This window comes from Amblyomma americanum, chromosome 1, assembly GCF_052857255.1.
Source record: "Amblyomma americanum isolate KBUSLIRL-KWMA chromosome 1, ASM5285725v1, whole genome shotgun sequence".
Lineage (NCBI taxonomy): Eukaryota > Metazoa > Arthropoda > Arachnida > Ixodida > Ixodidae > Amblyomma > Amblyomma americanum.
The window spans coordinates 467,744,524-467,766,100 of NC_135497.1; the positions used below are offsets into that span (position 1 = coordinate 467,744,524).

General features: G+C 45.3%; 1 protein-coding gene across 1 annotated transcript; it reads right to left on the reverse strand.

Annotated features, from left to right (window-relative positions):
- Positions 1–4,058: 4,058 nt before the first annotated feature.
- LOC144104599 (uncharacterized) lies at positions 4,059–15,465 on the reverse strand. The gene is made up of 3 exons (XM_077637707.1): positions 14,995–15,465; positions 9,540–9,610; positions 4,059–6,820 (listed from the first exon to the last, which is right to left on the reverse strand). The coding sequence occupies exons 1-3, from the start codon at positions 15,250–15,252 to the stop codon at positions 6,493–6,495; spliced, it is 657 nt and encodes a 218-aa protein (XP_077493833.1). The 5' UTR covers positions 15,253–15,465; the 3' UTR covers positions 4,059–6,492.
- Between the last annotated feature and the right edge of the window lie 6,112 nt (positions 15,466–21,577).

Below are 21,577 nucleotides of genomic sequence, written 5' to 3' on the forward strand. Positions count from 1 at the left end.
CGTATGAAATATCTGTTTTTAGGTGGACCAGCTCATTGTTAGTCATCATACAACCTCACTTACACAGCTTTAGACTCGATATCTAAAAGCAATCTTTGTACAACGCGCAGTTATGAGCTGGTTTTATTGCTGGCTTAGTGCATAGCAATTGTGAACTTCATGTTAACAGTAATTTATTTAAGGAGAAAGTGCACTTTTGAAAGTAATCTTAAAGTGATCTGAAAAATTTCAGCCCCCAAATGAGTGCTGCATAACTACACACATAATAAGCTTCAGTTATCACTGGGCAACCAACTGACCTTAAAGGGGAAGCCGCCACAGTGGCTCACTGGTTATGATGCTCGGCTGCTGACCCGAAAGACGTGGGTTCAATGTTGGCCGTGGCAGTCGCATTTTTATGGAGGCAAAATGCTACAGACACGTGTACTGTGTGATGTCAGTACACGTAAAGGAACCCCAGGTGGTCAAAATTATCTGGAGCCCTCTATTACAGCGCCCCTCATAGCTTCAGTCACTTTGGGACGTTATAACCCTGCAAATGAAACAAAACTTGGAACACTGAGGATAAATTAAAGTTGACCTGCTTTTCTACAGAATATGATATTCTAATGTCAAAGGAACTGCTGTCACCGAAAACTGAGCTTTAATAAGACGGAAAACACCAAAAGGTTGACTGCGGGTGTTGTCATCACCAGCTGATTTTGCAAGTAAGCTGCGTGCGTAGGCACCAAATTTTGGGCATGGATTGCGAAGGCTATGCTACACTGCCATTCACTTCAATACGGTGGTAACGAGTTTCTTTGTTCGGATATCATGAGTTTGACTCATGGGGCAGGAAAACATTTAAATTCAAATTTCTCAGCCATACTTAGCATTTGCAGGACAAACTTCAGCATGTCCAAAAAAGGCAGAAAATACCAGGAAGTTCTAAAACATTTGCATGATTGAACAAGATGAAAATAGCAGAAGTTTTGGCAAATTTCTAACCAAAAACAGAATTACCTAGAGTAATTACCAGTGCCATTCTCAGTACCTTGTTCTTCACAACTTCTTTCAGTTCCCCTCTAAGAAGAAAGTCCACAGGATAAACTGTTCTGTGGTTGTGGAAGAAGGGCGCAGACATTGAAAGACCCCACTTCTCGCAAGAACTTCTGGACTGCTTCAAAAAAGTGAAAAACACATTTCAGACGAGAGCATTGGATCAAATGGGCATTACCTTGAAGGAGGTTAAATATGGGGCACCGAAAAATAACTACACATTTTTTTATACAAAATCTCCCCTCATAAACAAGATGTTTGGCGGATTTCAGGCATACATTTGTTTACAGTATGAATGACGGTTTTGAGACAGGTGAGAGGATGCACAAAAAAGGACAAACTAAAAAAACGGATACATCCACATGATGTGCCCCACAAACTAATAATTTACACATGCCTTGAATTAAGCTTGTCCAAACAGCACTCTTTTACGCCATGTATTTATGCAGTCTCTTACGCACTAAAAAAACGGATACATCCACATGATGTGGCCCACACACTAATAATTTGCACATGCCTTGAATTAAGCTTGTCCAAACGGCACTCTTTTACGCCATGTATTCATGCAGTCTCTTACGCACTAAAAAAACGGATACATCCACATGATGTGGCCCACAAACTAATAATTTACACATGCCTTGAATTAAGCTTGTCCAAACGGCACTCTTTTACGCCATGTATTTATGCAGTCTCCGCGGTGCAAAATGCTGTTCATTCAGGTGCGAGTTCCTCAACTATAGCAACTGCTGTACAATGTTCAGCAAGTGGAAAATAAATGTGAGGGTAAACTGTTACACTTCAAATATAAAAGGAATGTGGTTTTATTTTCCTGCATTTCAGAACTTTTCCGTAATGAAACTTGCCAACGTTGCCAACTGTTCGCTACACGCGATGACACATCTCGCTCATGGGCTCAGGCTTGACAAGACCGACAAGAAGCAGCCGAACGTGCGCTTGGTACGAGCAGCACTGCAGCGCTTGCATGCATGTCATGCCATGCGTGCAGTGCGCTCGCCGCCGCTCCAGCATGCTCGTCTGGCCGCGTCATCACGTGCTTTCAACTTTTGCCCAATTAGTGTGCCCAACAGAGGCGCATCGGAGAGAGAGGAGAAATGCCTTCTTTGCAACTTTTTCTCTATCCTCTCCTGCCTTCAGCTTTGGTCAGCCACCCCAGCCTTGCCTTGAACCACGCTTGCCTTAAGCGCTCTCCTTCCCCGCCTGTTGCCCCCATCTTGCGCAGTCTGGGAAGCGCGCTCCTCGCGGCCGCCGGTACACACGGGCCCGCGCCGGTACGCGGGCCACCACGCTTTCCAGTAGCCGCACTATACGCGGTTTTCGGTTACGCGCAGCCGCGTATTAAGCGGTACGCCAATGCATTCGAGTTTATGTGAAGCGAAGCGGGTATCACAAAAAGCCGCATACAGTGCGGTCCCGCATTACAAGCGGTAACGTTATAAATGGTCTGAGCTTACTACATTTCTCCCTGGATGACTGGTTAAGTCAACACAGAAAGCTGGCGAAAATTGTGACCGTTTTGAAACCTTGTAAGCAGCCAACAAGCTACAGATCCTTCCGGCCCATCGCCCTACTGAGTTGCGTAGGTAAGCTTATGGAGCGAATAATCTGCAAACGCATCACTTGGTTCCTCGAAAGCCGAAACCAGCATCTCCAAGAAACGAACGGGTTCCGTCAAAATAGGTCTGCGACTGATAATGTCATCGCCCTCATCTCATCACTTGAGTTCCTCATGCTGGGTACATCGATCGCGATAGCTGTTTTTCCTGACATAATAATAATAATAGTTGGTTTTGGGGGAAAGTAAATGACGCAGTATCTGTCTCATATATCATTGGACACCTGAACCGCGCCATAAGAGAAGGAATAAAGGAGGAAGTGAAAGAAGAAAGGAAGAGAGAGATGCCGTAGTGTAGGGCCCCGTATTAATTTCAACCACCAGTGCTGTGCGCACTGGCATCGCACAGCACACGCGCGCCTTAGCGCTTCGCCTCCATAAAAGCGCAGCCACCGCGGTCGGGTTCGAACCCGGGTACTCCAGATCAGTAGCCGAGATCAAGGCCGCTTTTGACACTGCTTTTCACGACGCGATTCTCGCGGCCTTAGCGAGTCTTGGCCTCGGAGGAAAGCTGTACAAATTGATTGGACACTATTTAGAAGAACGAAAAATTTTTGAGCAATCCATTAAACTAAAGGTTGCACCTTCAGCTTCGATTTTCTGTCATCATTCTTTGCAGCAAGACTTTCAAGTTTAGCACATAGTGATTCATTATTAGTTCTGCATTCACTTACTCTAAAGGTCTTCTAAATTTGTAGTAGGGGTTTAGAGTTTCTCTAGACGAGCATTTAAGCTGCACTTTTTTTGCTGTCAGCTTGATACTGCTCAATGGTAGCTAGCTTGCCTTTAATCTCTCTTTGTCCATCCAAGAGTCATTTCAAAATGGTCTCATGGGGGTCTGGATTTTGTTCCACATCACCTTATACCAACAGTAGAAAGAGGAGCATCTCACTGAACGCTTTTGCCAGCTCACAAATCAGCAGGAGTGATCAAGCCTTCCATTTTCATCTCTGTTCTAGTTGATCACAGGTGCTCACATTAACTGTATTGACATTTTTTTCCCTTTGAATCCATATCACTCAATACTCTTTAATGCTTGTTCATTTCGTTGCAATATTTGTGTATTTGGCTGTCATCGTGCTGTTTTGCCAAGGGGTCGGGAGCTTGTCATGCAGTTTAAGCCTTAAGTCCCGTACTCGCCATTAAAAAAAAATAAGTTTGATTATGCTGGTGGGATGTTAAAAATCCTCGATTCACCCACCTTTTTTGTATTGAAAACTAGACTTAACTGCTACTGCTACTGGCTAGTTGGTTTGACATGACAAAGGAACATTGCGGACACAGGGTAATGAGGATGAACGATACAGCAGACATGTTGTTCATCTTCATCCTCATGTAACAACGCTTATCAACCGACAGTCTTTCCTTTGACATAATTTTGGGGAGATTTTTTATTTTGCAGAACAACACTTGAGGTTTAGTGTGCACATGGATAGAGAACATGACACCACCACTAGCCTACAGTGGTGAAAATGTAGAACAAAGCACATGGCAGTATTGATCATGTGCAACATTAAAGAAAGACACCGCATATGGGACTATTTGTAAACAATGTCTATACAGGTAACCCAATCTGTGCAAGAGTGAACAGCAATGCATCACATGAAGGTATTCATAGAGAATGCTCCAAAAGGTTACTTATCCTGATCAAGATTCAAGAACCCATTTTATAGCAATATCTGGCAACAACACCTCCAACAGGTTACCTATCCTAAGCGAGATTCACGAACATGGCACCACCACTAGCCTGCAGTGGTGAAAATGTAGAACAAAGCGCATGCGAGTATTCATCATGTGCAACATCAAAGAAAGACACCGCATATGGGACTATTTGTTAACAATGTCTATACAGGTAGCCCAACCTGTGCAAGAGTGAACAGCAACGCATCACATGAAGGTATTCCTAGGGAATGCTCCAAAAGGTTACTTATCCTGAGCAAGATTCAAGAACACATTTTATGGCAATATTTGGCAACAAGGCCTCCAGCAGGTTACCTATCCTGAGCGAGATTCAAGAACATATTGTATGAGAATACTTGCCAAGAATGCCCTCAACAGGTTACCCATTCTGAGCAAAATGTATTTGGTAAGAATGCGCCAGCAGGTTACCCATCCTGAGCAACATATATTAGAACACATTGTATGCAAATATTAAGCAAGAATGCCCCCTGCATGTTACTCATCCTGCATGAGCTGAGACATTTTAAGTCGCAACGGCACAACCAAAGCAAACTGAACCCTGCTGCATGAAAAAGGGGGGGGGGGCGGAAGCACTAAACAGCGTGACACTTCAAGGTCATGCTGTTACTTAGATATTGATGTGTATGTGCCGTAGGTGGGCAATCAGCTCCTCTGCGGTGCTGAATGCCTGGCTGCACAGGTCGCAATCATAGACTTTATTGCTGCATAGCTGATGGCTGGCACCCGACGCTCCCGAGGCTGCCACTGCTGATGCTTCTTGGCTGCTGCATAACCTGGACCCCCACACCAAAGACAGCTGTTTATTTTTACTACTGCAGCCTTGGTGAGGCTATTGCAGAGGTGGGGCAGAAGTAGCAATAAGTAGTAAGAATCTCAAACCAACATTCAAGAATATTGGGAAAAGTAGCAATAGTTCCAAAAATTGTCTGAGTACAGAACGAAGGTCTCCAGGAAGCAAATTCCCAAGTTCAATGGTGAAAGGAAAGCTATAGTGAGAAGATACAAAAGAACAGTAGTAGTAGTGTTAAGTTTACGTGAGCCTGTCCTGCCAAAGCTCCCATGGAAATCCATGCAATAGAGGCTCGGCTGTTATGTAGCAAATGTCATTGAGCGATCATGTTTTACCTCATGCCAGCATTTTGATAGCCTACATTTAGCCCATGTGGAATGGCGACGGAAGAAGCAAAACTCGAATCCACCAACGGCCGGCTGCCACCGGCTTCGCTGTGTTGCAACCACACCAAGCACACTTATAAACAAGGCACTGTGAGTCTTGTTGCAGCTGTTGGAGTTTCCTTAAGCGCCTTAGTGTTTTTCCTCCATAAAAACGCAGCCGCCGCGGTCGGGTTCGAACGCGGGTACTCCGGATCAGTAGTCGAGCGCCCTAACCACTGAGCCACCGCGGCGGATGCCATAATTTTGGTTGTAAAGTAAGAAAAATGGACTTAAGACCGGCGTCCCCCTCCAAAAGACGAAGTTCTGATAAGATGAACAAATTTCCTGGTGCATCCAAGTTCCTTCCCTTCACATTTGAAGTTTCAAATATTTGCACACCCTACCTCTACGTGCACTACTGCAGTCAACATGACCTGCAATGCGTACAGAGTGAACAAACCGAGGTTTCTGCTTATATTAATTTATTAATAAAGAAATGGTTAAAGGGGATCCGTACAAAAGCCAAACCTTGGACGCAAGTCGCAAAGCTCTAAGCAGTAGGCAACACAAGAGACAGCTAGTCCAACCGTGACCACGATCTCATGCAGCAAGGCCACTTTCTCATCGTTATCTTCCAGGGTGACATCAGGTGCATCCGTCATGGTTTACTACACCATCACAATAAGCACCAAACATGCACAAACATTCAAGCCTCTCCATTCTTCACATCAGCCACCAACTTGCAAATACTTCTGGGCTCGCACTGGTTCAGGAACAAAGTTCGTACCGTATATATCGCACACTGCAGATCACACCGAGTGTGATAGTGCCCGCCGGGACAGCTCAGTAGGTGGGCTTGTTGCAGCCATTATTAGTTACAAGCTAGTAGCGATCTATTTTCCATAGCACAGCACAAAACACCAAGGCTAGAGAAAGGTCTGCCCAGGACCACAAGGCGGAGGGATTCACCATTTTACATCGCACATAGGGAGACTGCCTTCCTTGATGTGGGTTGAGCACTCGTCATGTGTCCTCTGCCTTACTGTGTTCTGCATAGTGCGGATGCCCCACTTGGGATGTTGGGAAGCTTCATTCTTCTTCTTGGCTCCCAGCTGGGGGAGAGCTGCTTTGGCCGGGCTGCGATTGCCCCCACCACCGTGTCTGCACACAAGGCCCTGAGAGAGGGCACTTGCAACCCTCCGGTGTGCGCTCTTGTGCATTCCCAGCCCTTGAGGAGTATTGAACAGGTGGCAACACTGCTGGCACTGGTACAGGAGGACACGGCCACCTCCACTGCACAGACCACGCAACACAGTTGCCGATTTTCACTTCACGTCTAATACTGGTAAGATCCTGTCACAGGGTGGAGGGAAGAATAACACTCTTTCACTCTGCCACGAAAAAGCAACGGTGGTTAATGAAAATAAACTGATTTGGGTTTAGTAGCACATAGGCATCCAAGGACATCATGCATCACACACTATGTATAGAAAATTGTTTTGTGCAGAATTTTATGTAAAAAGAACGGTGCTGTAAAGGGCCTGAAAGTTGTTTCATACTACCTAGTGGGGGTAGGGAACAAAAATTTTAGAACTGGGTTATAGTAAAAGCGTACAAGAAGGTCAGGTAATCTCAGCAGCCATTTTTGGCTGGACAAGGATCTCGAGGTTCCCAACCAAAGAAATAAACACCTCAGCCTTCTCAAGAACAAGAAAGTGGCTGAGGTGCACCAAAGACAAGTGAGGCACTGGGTTGGAACTTAGTTTATCAAGAAAACCCGCTTCTCTTAATATGATAAAAACACAAGTTATGTCAATAATTGCACTATCACCTAAGAGCAGCAATGGATGAAAAGGAATGTGTTTATTATAAAAATGAGCAATGTACTCTTTTCTTAGTTTATCGAGTTTTGAGCATGAGAGTAAATATATGGTTTAGTGTGAGCTTGTCGCACATCTTTCACAAAGAGACTTGTCTTGTTTCGCCAGTAAGAAGTTACGTATCAGGTGTGTGTGTCCTATGCAAATGTGGCATAAAATTAGTACTACAAAACATTCCTGGTGCCTACTGGTCTTCCATTCCTCAAGGACAGGCTTTACAAAATGTAGCTTGTTGTATATTTTATTATCCCAAGTTGTTTGCCATTTAGCCTCCAAATTACTATGTATCAATTTCATGCAGTTTCTATGTGGTATGGTGACTTTATTTCATGACAGTGGGCTTCTACAGCACAAAAGTTCGCTCTTCCACTTCTATCTATTCCAACATGGCTGGGCACCCTGCTGGGTGCCCAGCCAAGTTTCATGGCATGTCCCCGTGTTTAGAGTTTTTCTATGTTTTGTATTATGCTTCCTATTAAAGGTTGGACTGTGTCAGACTGTGAGCAGACTAAGTGATTCTGTGTAGATTATGCTGTTTTCAATACTCTCAATTGCTATTTTGCTTACAGCTAAAGACACAGCATCACATTCGGCAAAAAAATGGATGCACAGTTAGGCAGCCTTACTATATTTGCAAGTTTTCTTGTACAACCGAGCTTCCGACATATTCTGCTGTTTTTGAGCCATCAAGTGAAACATTCTGCGGAGTTCACATATTTTTCATGTAGTGCCTGGTATTCCATTAATATGTGTCCATGTGGTGCTTGTTTTTCCCAAAAGTGTGTTAATATACAGTCACAAACAGTGGGAAGGCTGTACATGGGGGCAGTGGGTCGTGCCCCGAAGCCACATCAGGAAGGGTATCCAGTAATTCCGTTTTGGCAAATATCCTCGAAGTAAAGAAGCAAAGGTCTGACTGACTGCAGTTTGTCATTGAACAGGGCTCTCGAGGTGCTCTTTGTAACTATGGGCTAACACAGGTGTTTCAGCAGTGAACAGATTTTCAAGACATATACAATGTACAGTTCGTTATAGAAAGTATATTTCACATCAATATTGCTAAGCAGCTTCGAGTGTTCGATATAAAACATAATTCGCTCTACCTGGGTTCGTTGTAACCAGGTTTGACTGTACATATGTAGGCCAACAACAGATTACAATATAGGCAGGCAAACATACATATTTCGAGTCAACTTTTTTGTTTGGCCACCCAGGGGTGCCAGTTGCGAAGTGGTCTTACATGCGGCAATTTACTGCACATATGTCATGTTAGAACATTTGTAGGGCCTTTTAGGGCGTGTCCGCGAAATCTTCACATAATTTGCACACCCCCTTTTAAAGCCCGAATTTCAGAAAAAAAGTGTGCAAATTATGCAAGTAAATACGGTAGTCTTTTTGGAACAGTACAGTAAAAGCTTGTTAACTCGGAAACCAGAATATTTCGCACTGCCAGCTCAGTACCAGCTGATGCCCATATAAGCGTACGGTATCAGACATTCATTAATTGGGACGCTACGGGTCTCATAATGGTTACGACGAACCCGCAACCAGGTATGGCCAGCAGAGCAAGAAACCATTGAAATAGCCATACTCAAATTTAAGTTCAACGCAATAGAGCCGCTCGGGCAACACAAGGAATGACAACGAATGGACGGTTCAATCTCCGAAAACAGTCAGACAGGACCATTTCCTTTACCTGAGATTTGCAACAACCTGCAATAACAGTGACCCAGCAGCGAGAATAAGCCAGCCAACCCAACCTACCTGCAGACCGTTATGGATATTGATTGGTGCATCACTTGTGTTTTCTTTAGTTTTTTTCTGCCGCACGTGACCTAGACACCAACTATACGTTACAGCCATCATTTGGTTGATGAACCCGAAACTGAAACAGCATGAGAAAAAATTCAAATATAAATTTCAGTGATCGTAGGTGAATACAACGTGGTGATCATCACCAACAGCAGCAGCAGCATCAGCCTGACTACGCCTAGGGCAGGGTGGTTATCCACGAATTCAAGTGTCATCATTTGAAAGATGAAAATGCGCAACTAAAATTAGGTGTTTGTACTGTCATCTGTGACAAATGCGGCACCCTCCTGAATTAATGCATCTTCCACCAATCCACTCACTGTGGAGGCACCAGGAGCCCAGCCTTGGCAGCAGCGGCCACCTTGAGGTGCAGGCGGTCCTTCTTGGGTGCCTGGGCGGGAGCATAAGAGGGGAGGTGGCTCAGAGAGGCACCCTTTCTGCCAAGACTCGTTGCCAAACAGTTTTTGCCGGTTTCAGCACAGCACCACCATTGCCAGATGTGTCTCTTATTAATATTTTACGAGAGAGATAGTACAGTTATATCGCGCAAGATCGGAAGGGGGGCAAAATTAAGGGGCCTAAAACTTCCTGCCTTCGAAAGTATTTGGTTCAGTGCTGTTCAAAAAAAGCAGCAAAGTACCATCTCAACGATACAATCACAGTTGATAAGAATTCAATAAATTCCCTGGATGGAGGGCAAATTGTAGAAAATTTGTAGAATTCGAACTGTTCCAAACACTCTTGCATCACTACAGATAATTGCAAGAGAGCACCCTTGTAATCTACATACAATAGCAAAGTCACAGTCGTCAGTGATGCAGCATGCACAGCAGGCAGTGAGTGACAATGCAGTCACCAATCATGCAGCCGTGAATAAATCCCATCAGCCACAAACATATCTGCTTGAATGCATTCCCAATTCTTCTGTATTCAGATTCTGCCCATTTTTGACAACTTGATTTTTTTATGCGATCGCGTGAGTCATACTGAGATTCTACTGTATATTCACCTGCTACCATAGCACCGAAGTTTGAACAAAGCACGGTGCTACTGTTGGCTCTAGCCGGAATTTCTGCTGCGCCAGGTAAACTACAAATACTTGCTAGAGCCCAAGTTGTGCCCTCGACATTGTCAACATGGGGAAGATTGTACAAGAAAATTAAATTTTTACTCTCCTCCTCAACAAAGAAATTGAATTGGTTTTTGAGGAAAAGAAATGGTGCAGTATCTGTCTCATATATCCTGGACCTGAACCGTGCCCACCACCTGAACCGCACCCCGCCGTAGGGGAAGGGATTAAGTAGACCTGAAGTGGAGGGCTCCGGAATAATTTCGACCACCTGGGGATCTTTAATGTGCACCGACATCGCACAGCACATGGGCGTCATAGCATTTCGCCTCCAACGAAATGCAGCCGCCGTGGTCGGGTTCGAGTACGGGTACTCCAAAACATCCTCAACAGCAGACTGCCCTTTTATGATGATGTACTAAAATGAAGACAGGTGGATCAGAGATTAAATGTTTTTAATTTTTCAGTGTAGATCAATTAAATTTGTCCAGCTTACTGAAAAATTCACTGCATGCTTAAATACAAAATTTCACTCCGATACCTTGCATAGTTATGACAGAATAATTTTTTACACGTTTCACTGCTATACCAAACTTGCAAAGAGCCTGGTGTGACCGCAACATGGTAGCTTTACCGAAAAAATGAATAATGCAGTGACATTGTCCAAATATTTTTAGTTGCCGGATGTTTTCTACACTGAGTGTAATATCCATGCTTGCATAATGCACAGATTATCCTTATGTCAAATTCAGAAATAGAGGAATTATTAATTATAATTAGAACTACACGAATAGGAATAAAACAGTAATTCAAAAGTATAGGAATGTCACTGCATACATAAGTTATCCATCAACCCAAAGCAACAAACCGCATAAAAATCCGTGAAGCTATTGTCATGCAATGCTTTCCTCAAGCAGATAATTGAGGTAAAAAAATGACAGGACGGTTACCACTGGTTACAGACAGATTCAGTGACAGCTGTTAAGGTATTTATACTTTGATAAGTTGTGGTAGAAAATACCAGAGCAACCTCACATCTGTACTGTTCTAGGGAGCCCTTTTTAGTTTTTCTCTCGTAGTATTTCTTTGTCCAGGTCTGCTCTCTACCTCCAGTCTGCCACTCTAGAAACACCGCCAATGATGCTCTCCTCAGGCAGTGGCTGCTCTCACCACACCCTTTCTCCTACTTCAAGATGGTTACCATGGTATGCCTTCTCCCTCACCATACCTTCCTTTTAGCGTAACTACACTCCGGTTGGTTCCCATGGCCGCCATATCCTCCTCCTTCATCCTCCTGTAACACCTTCCTACACTTTCTCCACCCTTCTCCTTCCGCAATCGGTTCACCCAAGGTGACCACTCTCCACTTACGCTTTCCTACTCTCTTGCCATAAAGCCTGCTCCCATGGTGATTCTCCTCATCCTTCCAGGGTAACTACCTTCCAATTCGGGCAATTTCCGCGGCACCAGTTGCCAATTACACTCTCGCCATACCGGCCTCTATTCCAGGTCAACAATCAATCAATCATTCAATGTTTATTTTTCAAACAATGCACAGGTAGTGAAAAAGGGTGGCTGAAAAAAAGGCTGCTTCTACGCAGCTTGACAGGAGCTCTGTCCACCCCTTCTGCAGTGACAGGCTATATTACACGTATATACGGGAAAACAAACGGAAAACATTGCAATAACAAATGAAGAAAGGCAACATCGATGCACAGGATTGGAAAAAAGCAGATATCACTCTGACTTATCATTCTTAACTGCACAAATATAGCCAGATAATACAGTAAAAGACCAGTCTCAGAAAAAAAATGTAAACAATGAGAGAAGGTAGCTTCATGCAGTAAATATATTTCCGGCTAAAAATAACATGACATTGATGAACTGAATAATTTGCACACTTCTGTCTAGTAGAACGTGCTGTAGTATGGTCACAAGAATAGTTCACTCAGGCGACGATCGTTTAGCAACAGTACATTGATACTTTGTTGATCACAGTAGCTAATTGAAGTAGGGTGCAACTTGCCCTTTGCTGACCGTACTCTGTGCGTGAAAATAGTATTTGCCAAGAAGGTTGGTGTCGATATAGGTATGCATTTTCCTTTTAAGGTTAACAATAGGTAAAAAGATTTCAATTTTCTGTGCAAAGCATTTTTATAACACCTTAATAATTTTGTGGTTATACAGAACTGCAACTTTAAGTATTTTAGGTGTCCTATAAGATTCTTCTGTGTGTTGTTGAAAGTGAAGGATATGTATTGCTCGCACTGCTTTGTTCTGTAAAACTCAATATATTTACATTTTTTTCTGACATATTTGTTAGAATTTTAATCTTGGCGAGAATAAAATTTTAGCAAGAAGCAATGATAGATTAGCTCGCGAACTGGCAAAAGCCTTTTTTATCAGAGAGAGGTGGCATGTGCGTCAGCACCACTTCTATCTCCCTACGAGAAAATGAGCATATATTGCTAAAGAATACACGATAATGAGTAGGTTTGGTCTGAGTGTGTATTTTTGCTGTTGGTTTTTCTCTTTTCTTCCTTTTTTTCTTTTTTACCGTGTAAGAAATGCGCATGCGTTCACCTTCTTCGGGCTATATATATGCAACATGCGGCTTTCAATAATCATAGTTAGAGTCAGTGAGGTCTTTCTGTGTAGTTTTTGTAAAAATTAGCGCTGTTTTACTTTTGTTACACAACGTTACATCAATTAGCCCAGCAAGAGGTACTGTTGAATACCGTGACCTTGACATTTTAATCCTCGCTGTCAAGTTTGTGGCGCCATTTCTTGCGGCTACAGCAAAATGCATTTGTAAAAAAAAGAAAATATGTGAATGACATCGTTTTTTGGCGGGGCAAGTAAATAGCTTTTCTTTTTGCATTCTATCTTTACAAATGATGGAGAATAATGCAAGTTAGGGCTCGGAATATGTCGACAGGTAAATTTAGAAACGGCACACCAATTTTCATCACCACAGACGAAAAAATGCTGCGGTGGACATTCGAAGTGGCGCACCCACAAACGTGGACATGGCACTTTAATGCTGAAAATAGCAGTTCGGTTTTCTCCCCACAACGCGCCGTTTTTTTGTAGACGTATGGTACGAAATGGGCTTACTGGTTACGGGCATTGAAAACTATGCATGTAAAAAGAGAACGTTGGACGACCCCAGTGCTAATCATTTTTCATGAAAACAGCTCATGGAGGAGCACCTCCAAAGAAGTGCGGCCGACCGAGCAATAAAGACCCGCACACGGTCGCAAAGAACTGCCACTTAGCTGAGCCGGCGCCAACAAACACAGTGCGCTATGACCAGTGCTTAAAGTCAGGCAGGTCTTGGAGGGTCTTAGGTCAACTACCAATATTCAAAAGGGGTCTGACCATCTGTTCTGGATTGTAAAGCGCATGAATCAGGAGAAAGCAACCATTTTCAGTGGCGGTCAGAACATTTTTTCTCTATCGTTTTGAAAAATTCACTGCAGTTCTTAGCAAGAATCATTGCAATTTGTATAAAACCTGAGACAGAAAAAAACAAAGTGGCAGCACTACACAAGAGGGGATGAAAAAGGGGTACCCGTGCCCTCACACTATGGTCAGTTCAGAGCTGGCCGCTCAGCTCCAAGGCTACAAAATAATGATCAGCACATTGGTTGAGCAAGGGGAGAGTTTGTTTCAGGTCAGTGATATAAATTGAGCAAACGAGACATTTAAAAATTATTTCTCTTTTTTGTAAAAACCATGTGTAAAACAGGCCTCAAGATGCTATCTCCCTTCCCTTTCCACCATTACTCAAGACCTGTTCCATGCAGCCGAGCATTATTTATGAAGAAAACAACCATTGGGCCCAAATTCTGAACACGTTATTACACAATGGTGCCGACGTGCAGGCTGCGCATCTAAAAGCCATGTTCAGTGCCCGAAATGCTGGACTTTCCTGTGCCTCCCTGAAGCGTACATTCTCACAGCTAAACATTTATTATTGTCTAATGATCAGTTGGGAAAGGCAAGCAAATATAGCAGTGTTTACGTTCATGTAGCAGGTTTAAGGTGCTATGTCCATAAATGTGGATGCAAATAAAATATACTTAAATATGAATATTTTTGAGTAATTTCTTGCACATTACTTATGATTAGTCTACCAATCGTCATTTATACAAAAGAAGAATTTTCCTTTCAGCAGATTTAATTGGCGTTTGAAGGGAACAACACACACGCACGCAGAACTAGCAACCTGCCCACCGTATCCCGCGGCAGCTTATTTAATCGTGAGATGCTGCGAGGGGAGAGCAATCTGGATCGCAACCCAAGTCCCACGAACGGCAGCACCTGCCATAGAAGGGCAGTAGTGCATCGGTTGACTGGTGCACCACTGTGCCAGGGAGCTGTAAGAAGGCTCCCAGGGATCTACGACTGGAGAGAATGACCGATTCCGCTATCCGAGCAACTGCAATCTGTGAACACTGGATCTGAACCCCGGAATGGAAGGAAAAACCCAGCTGCTAGTGCACCTAGTTTGCACCTGGCCTAACGACACAACACAACCATAGATTTTTAGTAAGGTCTGGGCTGTGTACAAAGAACCATTTTCGGGATGTAAAGATGCCAAATCTAGCATTTTCTGAAATTATATATTTTTCTATCATAAATCAATGGCATCTCCTTTGAGTCTGGAGCAGCGACGCCAGGTGCTCTCCGAGCATACAAACCGTCGGCGGATATGCGCCAGCTGGGAGGATGGAGGAGCCCCGGGGACCAACTGCACGCTGCAGCCGGACAACTGAACCACTGGCACTGGCTGCAGCCTGCTTCTGCTTCCTGGGCTGGTTTGCAACGGCAGCAGGGCAGGTGCAGAGCAGGGCCATGGGTGCGTTGCATGTGCAATGGTGCATGTGCACTCGTGTCATCCACCGGCGCTGCGCAGTGGGACACAGCAGGGTGTGCACAATGAGATCGATCAAATCCATCCTGCTATGCGAGCATCATGTACACCTAATGCTGAGGGACAAGGATAAGAGTGTTTTTGCTCAAGAATAATACACAGAGTTGGGAGCAACTGTTTTGTCCGAGCACAGCTCATGCTTCTAAATAAAGAAAATTGTAATTCACAAAAAATACAGAACGAGAGAAAACTACAAGAAGCACACACATTTGAGAAATTAATTGAAGCAAGTGACAAAAACAGCACAAGTATGCAAAGAACTAAGACAGTGGAAAAAAAGCATCATAAAGACATCACAAAGTCGGCACTGCACTGTAGGAAACATACAGGAGAAACCCCACAGCAAGTAATTCAAATGCACGACAGAAAACATGCACAGAAGCACAGAGCCAAGAGTAAACATCCCAAACTACGAGCTTTAAACAACCAATGAAGAATTGCAAAAGCAAGAGCACCTAAGAGAATCACCCGCTCACGTCAGCATACACACACTGCTCTGGTAGTTTTGCAGTCACAATTTTTCTTTAGGAGCCTCCAGCCACTTCACACAGCTAGGCCCACAAGAGCCAAGCACGGTGACAAAAAGCCTTGTGAATTCAGCTTTCTTATCCCCTTCAGGTGCTAATTCTTCTCCAGTAGGGCCAAAATTCAATTTTCCAAATTCATGAAGAGTGTGCCAAGACTATATTCTCCAATCAGGTTTGCTTTGACTCATTCATATGAGACCACTGTGTAAAAAGACCACCACATTTTTGAAAATTTGAAACACCCATGCTCACAAAAAAAACCCGTACTGACTGCAGCAAGATCGGAGCTAAAGGAAAACGCAGAGCAGTCTATTTTAAAAACGATTTTCAGCATTCATTTAATAATAATATTAATTGTTTTTTTGGGGAAAGGAAATGGCGCAGTATCTGTCTCATCTATCCCTGTACACCTGAACCGCCTCATAAGGGAAGGGATAAAGGAGGGAGTGAAAAAAGGAAGAAAGAGGTGCCGTAGTGGAGGGCTCCGGAATAATTTCGACCACCTGGGGATCTTTAACGTGCACTGACATCGCACAGCACACGGACGCCTTAGCGTTTTTCCTCCATAAAAACGCAGCTGCTGTGGTCGGGTTCGAACCCAGCACTCATTTCGTATTTTTCATTTATGTTAGTATACGTCATTTTCTAAATAACACATTTCACAGCATCCAAATTTGTGAACATTACCCCCTTTTATATGGCAGGTCTTCCTAAGGCCGTGACAAATCATGCTCAGGTCACATCCTCAAATATATATGTACCACATGAAAGGGTTAAGCTTGTGCAGTTATGGCACACACAGTCTTAAGTTTAACACAACACTGGTGAAAGCTGAAAAAAAGCAAACGATACTGCATATCCACAACCGCTGTCTCACAAAACATGAAATCACAGAGTACCAAAAGGCAGCCTTCAAACAGGTGTGACCAAAGCACAGAAGGAGCATCCAGCAGCGAAAAACTCCACTGGCTTCAACACTGACCAAGAGTCACACTTCAAAGCAAACGAAAGGCAGGCTTGTCAGCAGTTTTCTTCAAAACCCAAGACAGCAGAACATGTTATGCCAACAAGGTGAAAGCATAGAAAACATGACAACAACACTGGATGCGGCACAAACAATACAAATGCCTGCTGCTGCAAAACAAGCCACAATTGAAAATATACCTGCGCTCAAAAGACACGGACTGAAAGATAAAGACACACACACACAGCGCTGGACTTACAACTGAATTTTTTATTCGGGAAACACTGCTCTTTATACACATCAGCAGCTGATAAAAATGGAAGATGGTAACACCCGGATGATAAAAAATCGACAAACTGTCTCGTCACATGTCCAGTCCTACCTTCCCTTTTGCAAAAATGCCTTTTCCTTTGATAGTAGTGAAAGGGACGTGCTACTCACGCATGCAACCCCACTGTCCGCTATGCTCATGGCTTCAATTATTTCACGCGTCGTTTGGTCACGGTTCCTGCTTACTATCTTCGTCTCGTTATAGGAAGGTACACATTTACACTCTTGACAATGAACCGCCAAATTCCCATCGCCTTTCCGTTCCATGTTCCTCCGATGTTCACGGAGCCGCTCGTTCAAACAACGCCCCGTTTGGCCTACATATGCTTTGCCACATGTCAGCGGCATCCTGTAAACCACTCGTTCTGCGCATGCGACCATGGGGACTTGGTGTTTCTTTTTACACCCCTTAGCTTTTCTTTCAGGGTACGTTACTATTTTGCATAAGTTTTCCAATTTGTCCGGGGCTGAAAAAACTACCCTAGTTTTTACTTTCGATGCAATTCTTTTAAGATTATGGGACACCCCATGAATGTACGGAATCACCACCGTTTTCTCCCTTTGTTTTGCTCCCTCCTTGCTAGGCACCGTACCCTTTTTCCCACATTTCTTGAGCAGGCTTTTTGCCACCGACACCAACACCTGATCCGGATAACCTGCTTCCTTAAGCCTCACCACCTGCTGCTCAAAACTTTCTTTGACTAATTCCGGGCAAGATTTCTTCAACGCATTTTGAAAACATAACCTCACGATTGCCCTCTTCACTAATTTCAAATGTGCAGAGCTGAACGGAAGCAAACCTTTGTTACCTCTAGGCTGGTACATCCAAAATGTCCCATCAGGCGCCAGTGGCAGCTTGATATCGAGGAAACGTATCGTGCCTTCATTCATTTCTTCATATGTGATTATTAGTGGGTTAAGGATTTTACTAAAAACAGGAAGTAGTTCTTGCACAGCATAGTCGTAAATGCCGTCAAGGTGATTAAAGACCACTAAAAAGTCATCCACAAACCGGAACACTTTTACGCCATCAACTTTGTTTTGATCTCGAAACAGGATAGCCAACCTTCTGTCACATTGGGCAAGGAAAATGTTACTAAGAACTGGCGCGATACACGACCCGATGCAAACTCCCTTCTTCTGCCGATAAACCACATCATTCCAAGTGACGCACGTGGCAGCCAAATAGAAGGACAACATTTCCAGAAAATTGCTCACGCACATTCCCGTTTCATTTTGGAATGCTACACTTCCAAACTGATCAATGCAATCACCCACGCATTGAAGCAACTCCTGATGTGGCAAGGAATAATATAGATCCTTTATATCGAACGAGCAGGCCATGAACCGACTGTCTTTGTGATTGTCCAGAAAAGTTATAATCTGTTGGGAATCCTTCACCAAAAACGGATCATCGATGCTCAGTAGGTTGAGCTTGCCCTTAAGAAATTCAGCAATTGACTTTTGCCATGTTCCCGACTCAGATACGATAACCCTTAGGGGACAACCAGGCTTGTGGGTCTTAGCCGTAAACATAAATTTCAGACTATTGCATTCACTCTTGTCTATACTTGAAACGAGTCTAGTTAATTCCAGTTTTTCACATAGTTTCTTCCCCTTTGCTTTCAAGCTGCGTAAGGAATTACGGGGAAGTTTCTCAAAAACTGAATTCACAGCCTCCAAAGCTTTTTTACCAAACATCTCTTTCGTTAGAACAACGAAACCACCGTCCTTGTCTGCAGTAAGTAAACATAAAGAGTCATCCCGCAGCACTGAAATAACCCGCCCTATTGGAACACTGGTTTTCGCAGGCTTACATCTTGAAAGAACGTCCACTCCATCTGATATGCATCGTTCACTCTCGGACGTTGGAGCGAACCTTGCAACTTGGCGCACGAGGGACAGCAGCTCAGGCGCGGTCTTCCGTGGTTCCACGGCGAACTTGGGGCCAAGTGAGAGCACCCGCTGCACATCCTGAGGCAGGCGAACGTCGTCTAGGTTGTGAACTGCTTTCACTTCCGTCGCTGATCTTGCAGGAACGCAGGCACGAAGATGAGGCAGAATCTGTTGCCACAAAAATTCTGCCGTGCAGTCAGCGGTACGCTGATAGTCACGAAGAACTCTGAAGGCCCGAGGATCACCTGTTGAGCCAAGTACCTGCACCCGCAGGAGATCCTTGTACTCGTCCACTACTTCTAGCGTGAACTCCTGTATTCTGTGCTCGCTGCCCTCATCATTAAATATCCTGCCTGCAGATTTTTCCTTACTAAACTTGAAACCTAATCTATCTCCCGCTGTACCACATATGCCTATCAACTTCTGCAGGTGCAGGAGGAGGGCTCGGTCCCGCCTGGGCAGCTGGTCCGAGAGCCGGCGGAAGGGCTTTTAGGCCGCAATCCTTCGGTCGGGGTAAAAGACCCGTACCATCTGCATGAGGAGAGGGCAGGAAAATTCATGTTGAGTCACTGCAAAAGATACCGGGGACCCATCAGTGTGGGCAGATTTGGCCAGGGCATCGGCCAGGTCGTTGTATTCAATGCTGGAGTGGCTCGGCACCCAATGCAGAGAGATCTGGTATCCCGCATCCTCCAGAGTCTGCCGGCGGGCCCTCAGCAGGGAGGTAGAGGCCACGTTGTCATGAGGCCTGGACAGCAGCTGGAGGGCTGGCCGGGAGTCACAGAAGACCGTGACCCGACCAGGTGGGATGGTCGCAATCAGGTTCCAGGTTGGGCATGACCGTGAGTAAGCCGGATAACTGCCGTCACAGTTTACGCAAAGGTGGGGTTCAACATTGCAGTTTTCAGCGGAATGGTCGTGGGAAGCACATTTGGCACAGGTCTGTTTGCCCTGGCAGCTCTGCGAGCCGTGGCCGTACCTCTGGCATTTATAGCATCGGCGTGGATTGGGTATGTATGGTCTGAGCTTGTGGAAATACGGGGGAAACAAAGCCTTTCGGCCCGCCCGCACTCCCACACCGCGGATGCAGCGTTCCCGCTCGCTAACCGCGGAGGGGTTCGTGCTCGAGGGACAAAGGGAAGGGACGACACAGCGTTAACACTCATATGCTATTTATTACACTTGCAATTAATACACAGAGTGGGCCAGCTAGCTACAAAACATCAACGAAGCATTCCTCGGGAATAGAAGGCTACGTAAGAAGGACTTCCGACTTACCGGCTGGGGCAGGGGCGCGACTTCGGAGGTATCGGCGGCGAACGTTTGTATGCGCCGATAATGGCGGCCGGGTTTTCCCGTGCGCGCTGCATTCTTGGGGCAAAGCCATTCCCTAGCATTTGCTGGGGAAGGCGGTCAGAGCGCGCGTTTGCTGCGCTCGCTTCGCTGCCTGGAACCAGAAGTCCAGCGGCAAGGCACAACGGATCCCCGTGCGCCTGCCGCGGAAGGTGACGAGAGCGTGCCGCTCCAACCGCTCACCACGCTGGCCGGATCCCGAAGGGCCTCTCTCCGGTTCCGCAGAATTCCGCGTAACCTACGAGGTGGCGCTCCCGTCGCCGTTCCCTTTCCCCCATGAGGGAGACTTCCCTCCTCGCCCAGCCGGGGGCTGTCCGTCCCGACGGCCGACGATGAAGATGGGCCGCATCGAAACGGAGGGGGGAAACAGGTTCTCCACATCCCTCCCTCCATAAATGTCGGCCTACGGTTGAACCCGTCCATGGATGCCATCGACGAAGGGGCCACGCTCTGACCGCCTTCCCCAGCAAATGCTAGGGAATGGCTTTGCCCCAAGAATGCAGCGCGCACGGGAAAACCCGGCCGCCATTATCGGCGCATACAAACGTTCGCCGCCGATACCTCCGAAGTCGCGCCCCTGCCCCAGCCGGTAAGTCGGAAGTCCTTCTTACGTAGCCTTCTATTTCCGAGGAATGCCTCGTTGATGTTTTGTAGCTAGCTGGCCCACTCTGTGTATTAATTGCAAGTGTAATAAATAGCATATGAGTGTTAACGCTGTGTCGTCCCTTCCCTTTGTCCCTCGAGCACGAACCCCTCCGCGGTTAGCGAGCGGGAACGCTGCATCCGCGGAGTGGGAGTGCGGGCGGGGCGAAAGGCTTTGTTTCCCCCGTATTTCCACAATGGCGCCCGAACGGGGGCTGTCCGTCCCGACGGCCGACGATGAAGATGGGCCGCATCGAAACGGAGGGGGGAAACAGGTTCTCCACAAGCTTTAGCTTTGTATAACCTACTTCCACTGAATCGGGAAGTATACTAGATGCAAAGGTGAGGACAATGTGTTTCGTAGGTGTTTCCATGTTGTCGCACCTTATTTTGATTCTGTAGACATTGGCAACATTCTGGTCTTTCAATCCTTCTAGTAGTTCAGTCTCGGTTAGGTATTTCAGGTCATCATCGAAATTACTCCACGAACAGTGCTGAGTGATTTATGTGGGCTGACTGTTAGAGGAAGTTCTCCGAACGACGCAATATCTGAGAGTTTCTCATATTGATGCTTGTACAGAATTTCCAGAAGCAAGTCTCCACTAGCTAACTTTTTGATTTTGTAACCTTGCCCTATG

Excerpts from the sequence above, each read along its gene's own strand:
- LOC144104599 (XM_077637707.1), bottom strand. The coding sequence starts at position 15,252 with ATGGATTTGATCGATCTCATTGTGCACACCCTGCTGTGTCCCACTGCG. Across the intron at positions 9,611-14,994 it reads CTGGCGCATATCCGCCGACG|GCACCCAAGAAGGACCGCCT; the intron begins GTTTGTATGCTC and ends GCTCCCGCCCAG. Across the intron at positions 6,821-9,539 it reads GGGCTCCTGGTGCCTCCACA|TGGAGGTGGCCGTGTCCTCC; the intron begins GTGAGTGGATTG and ends TGGTCTGTGCAG.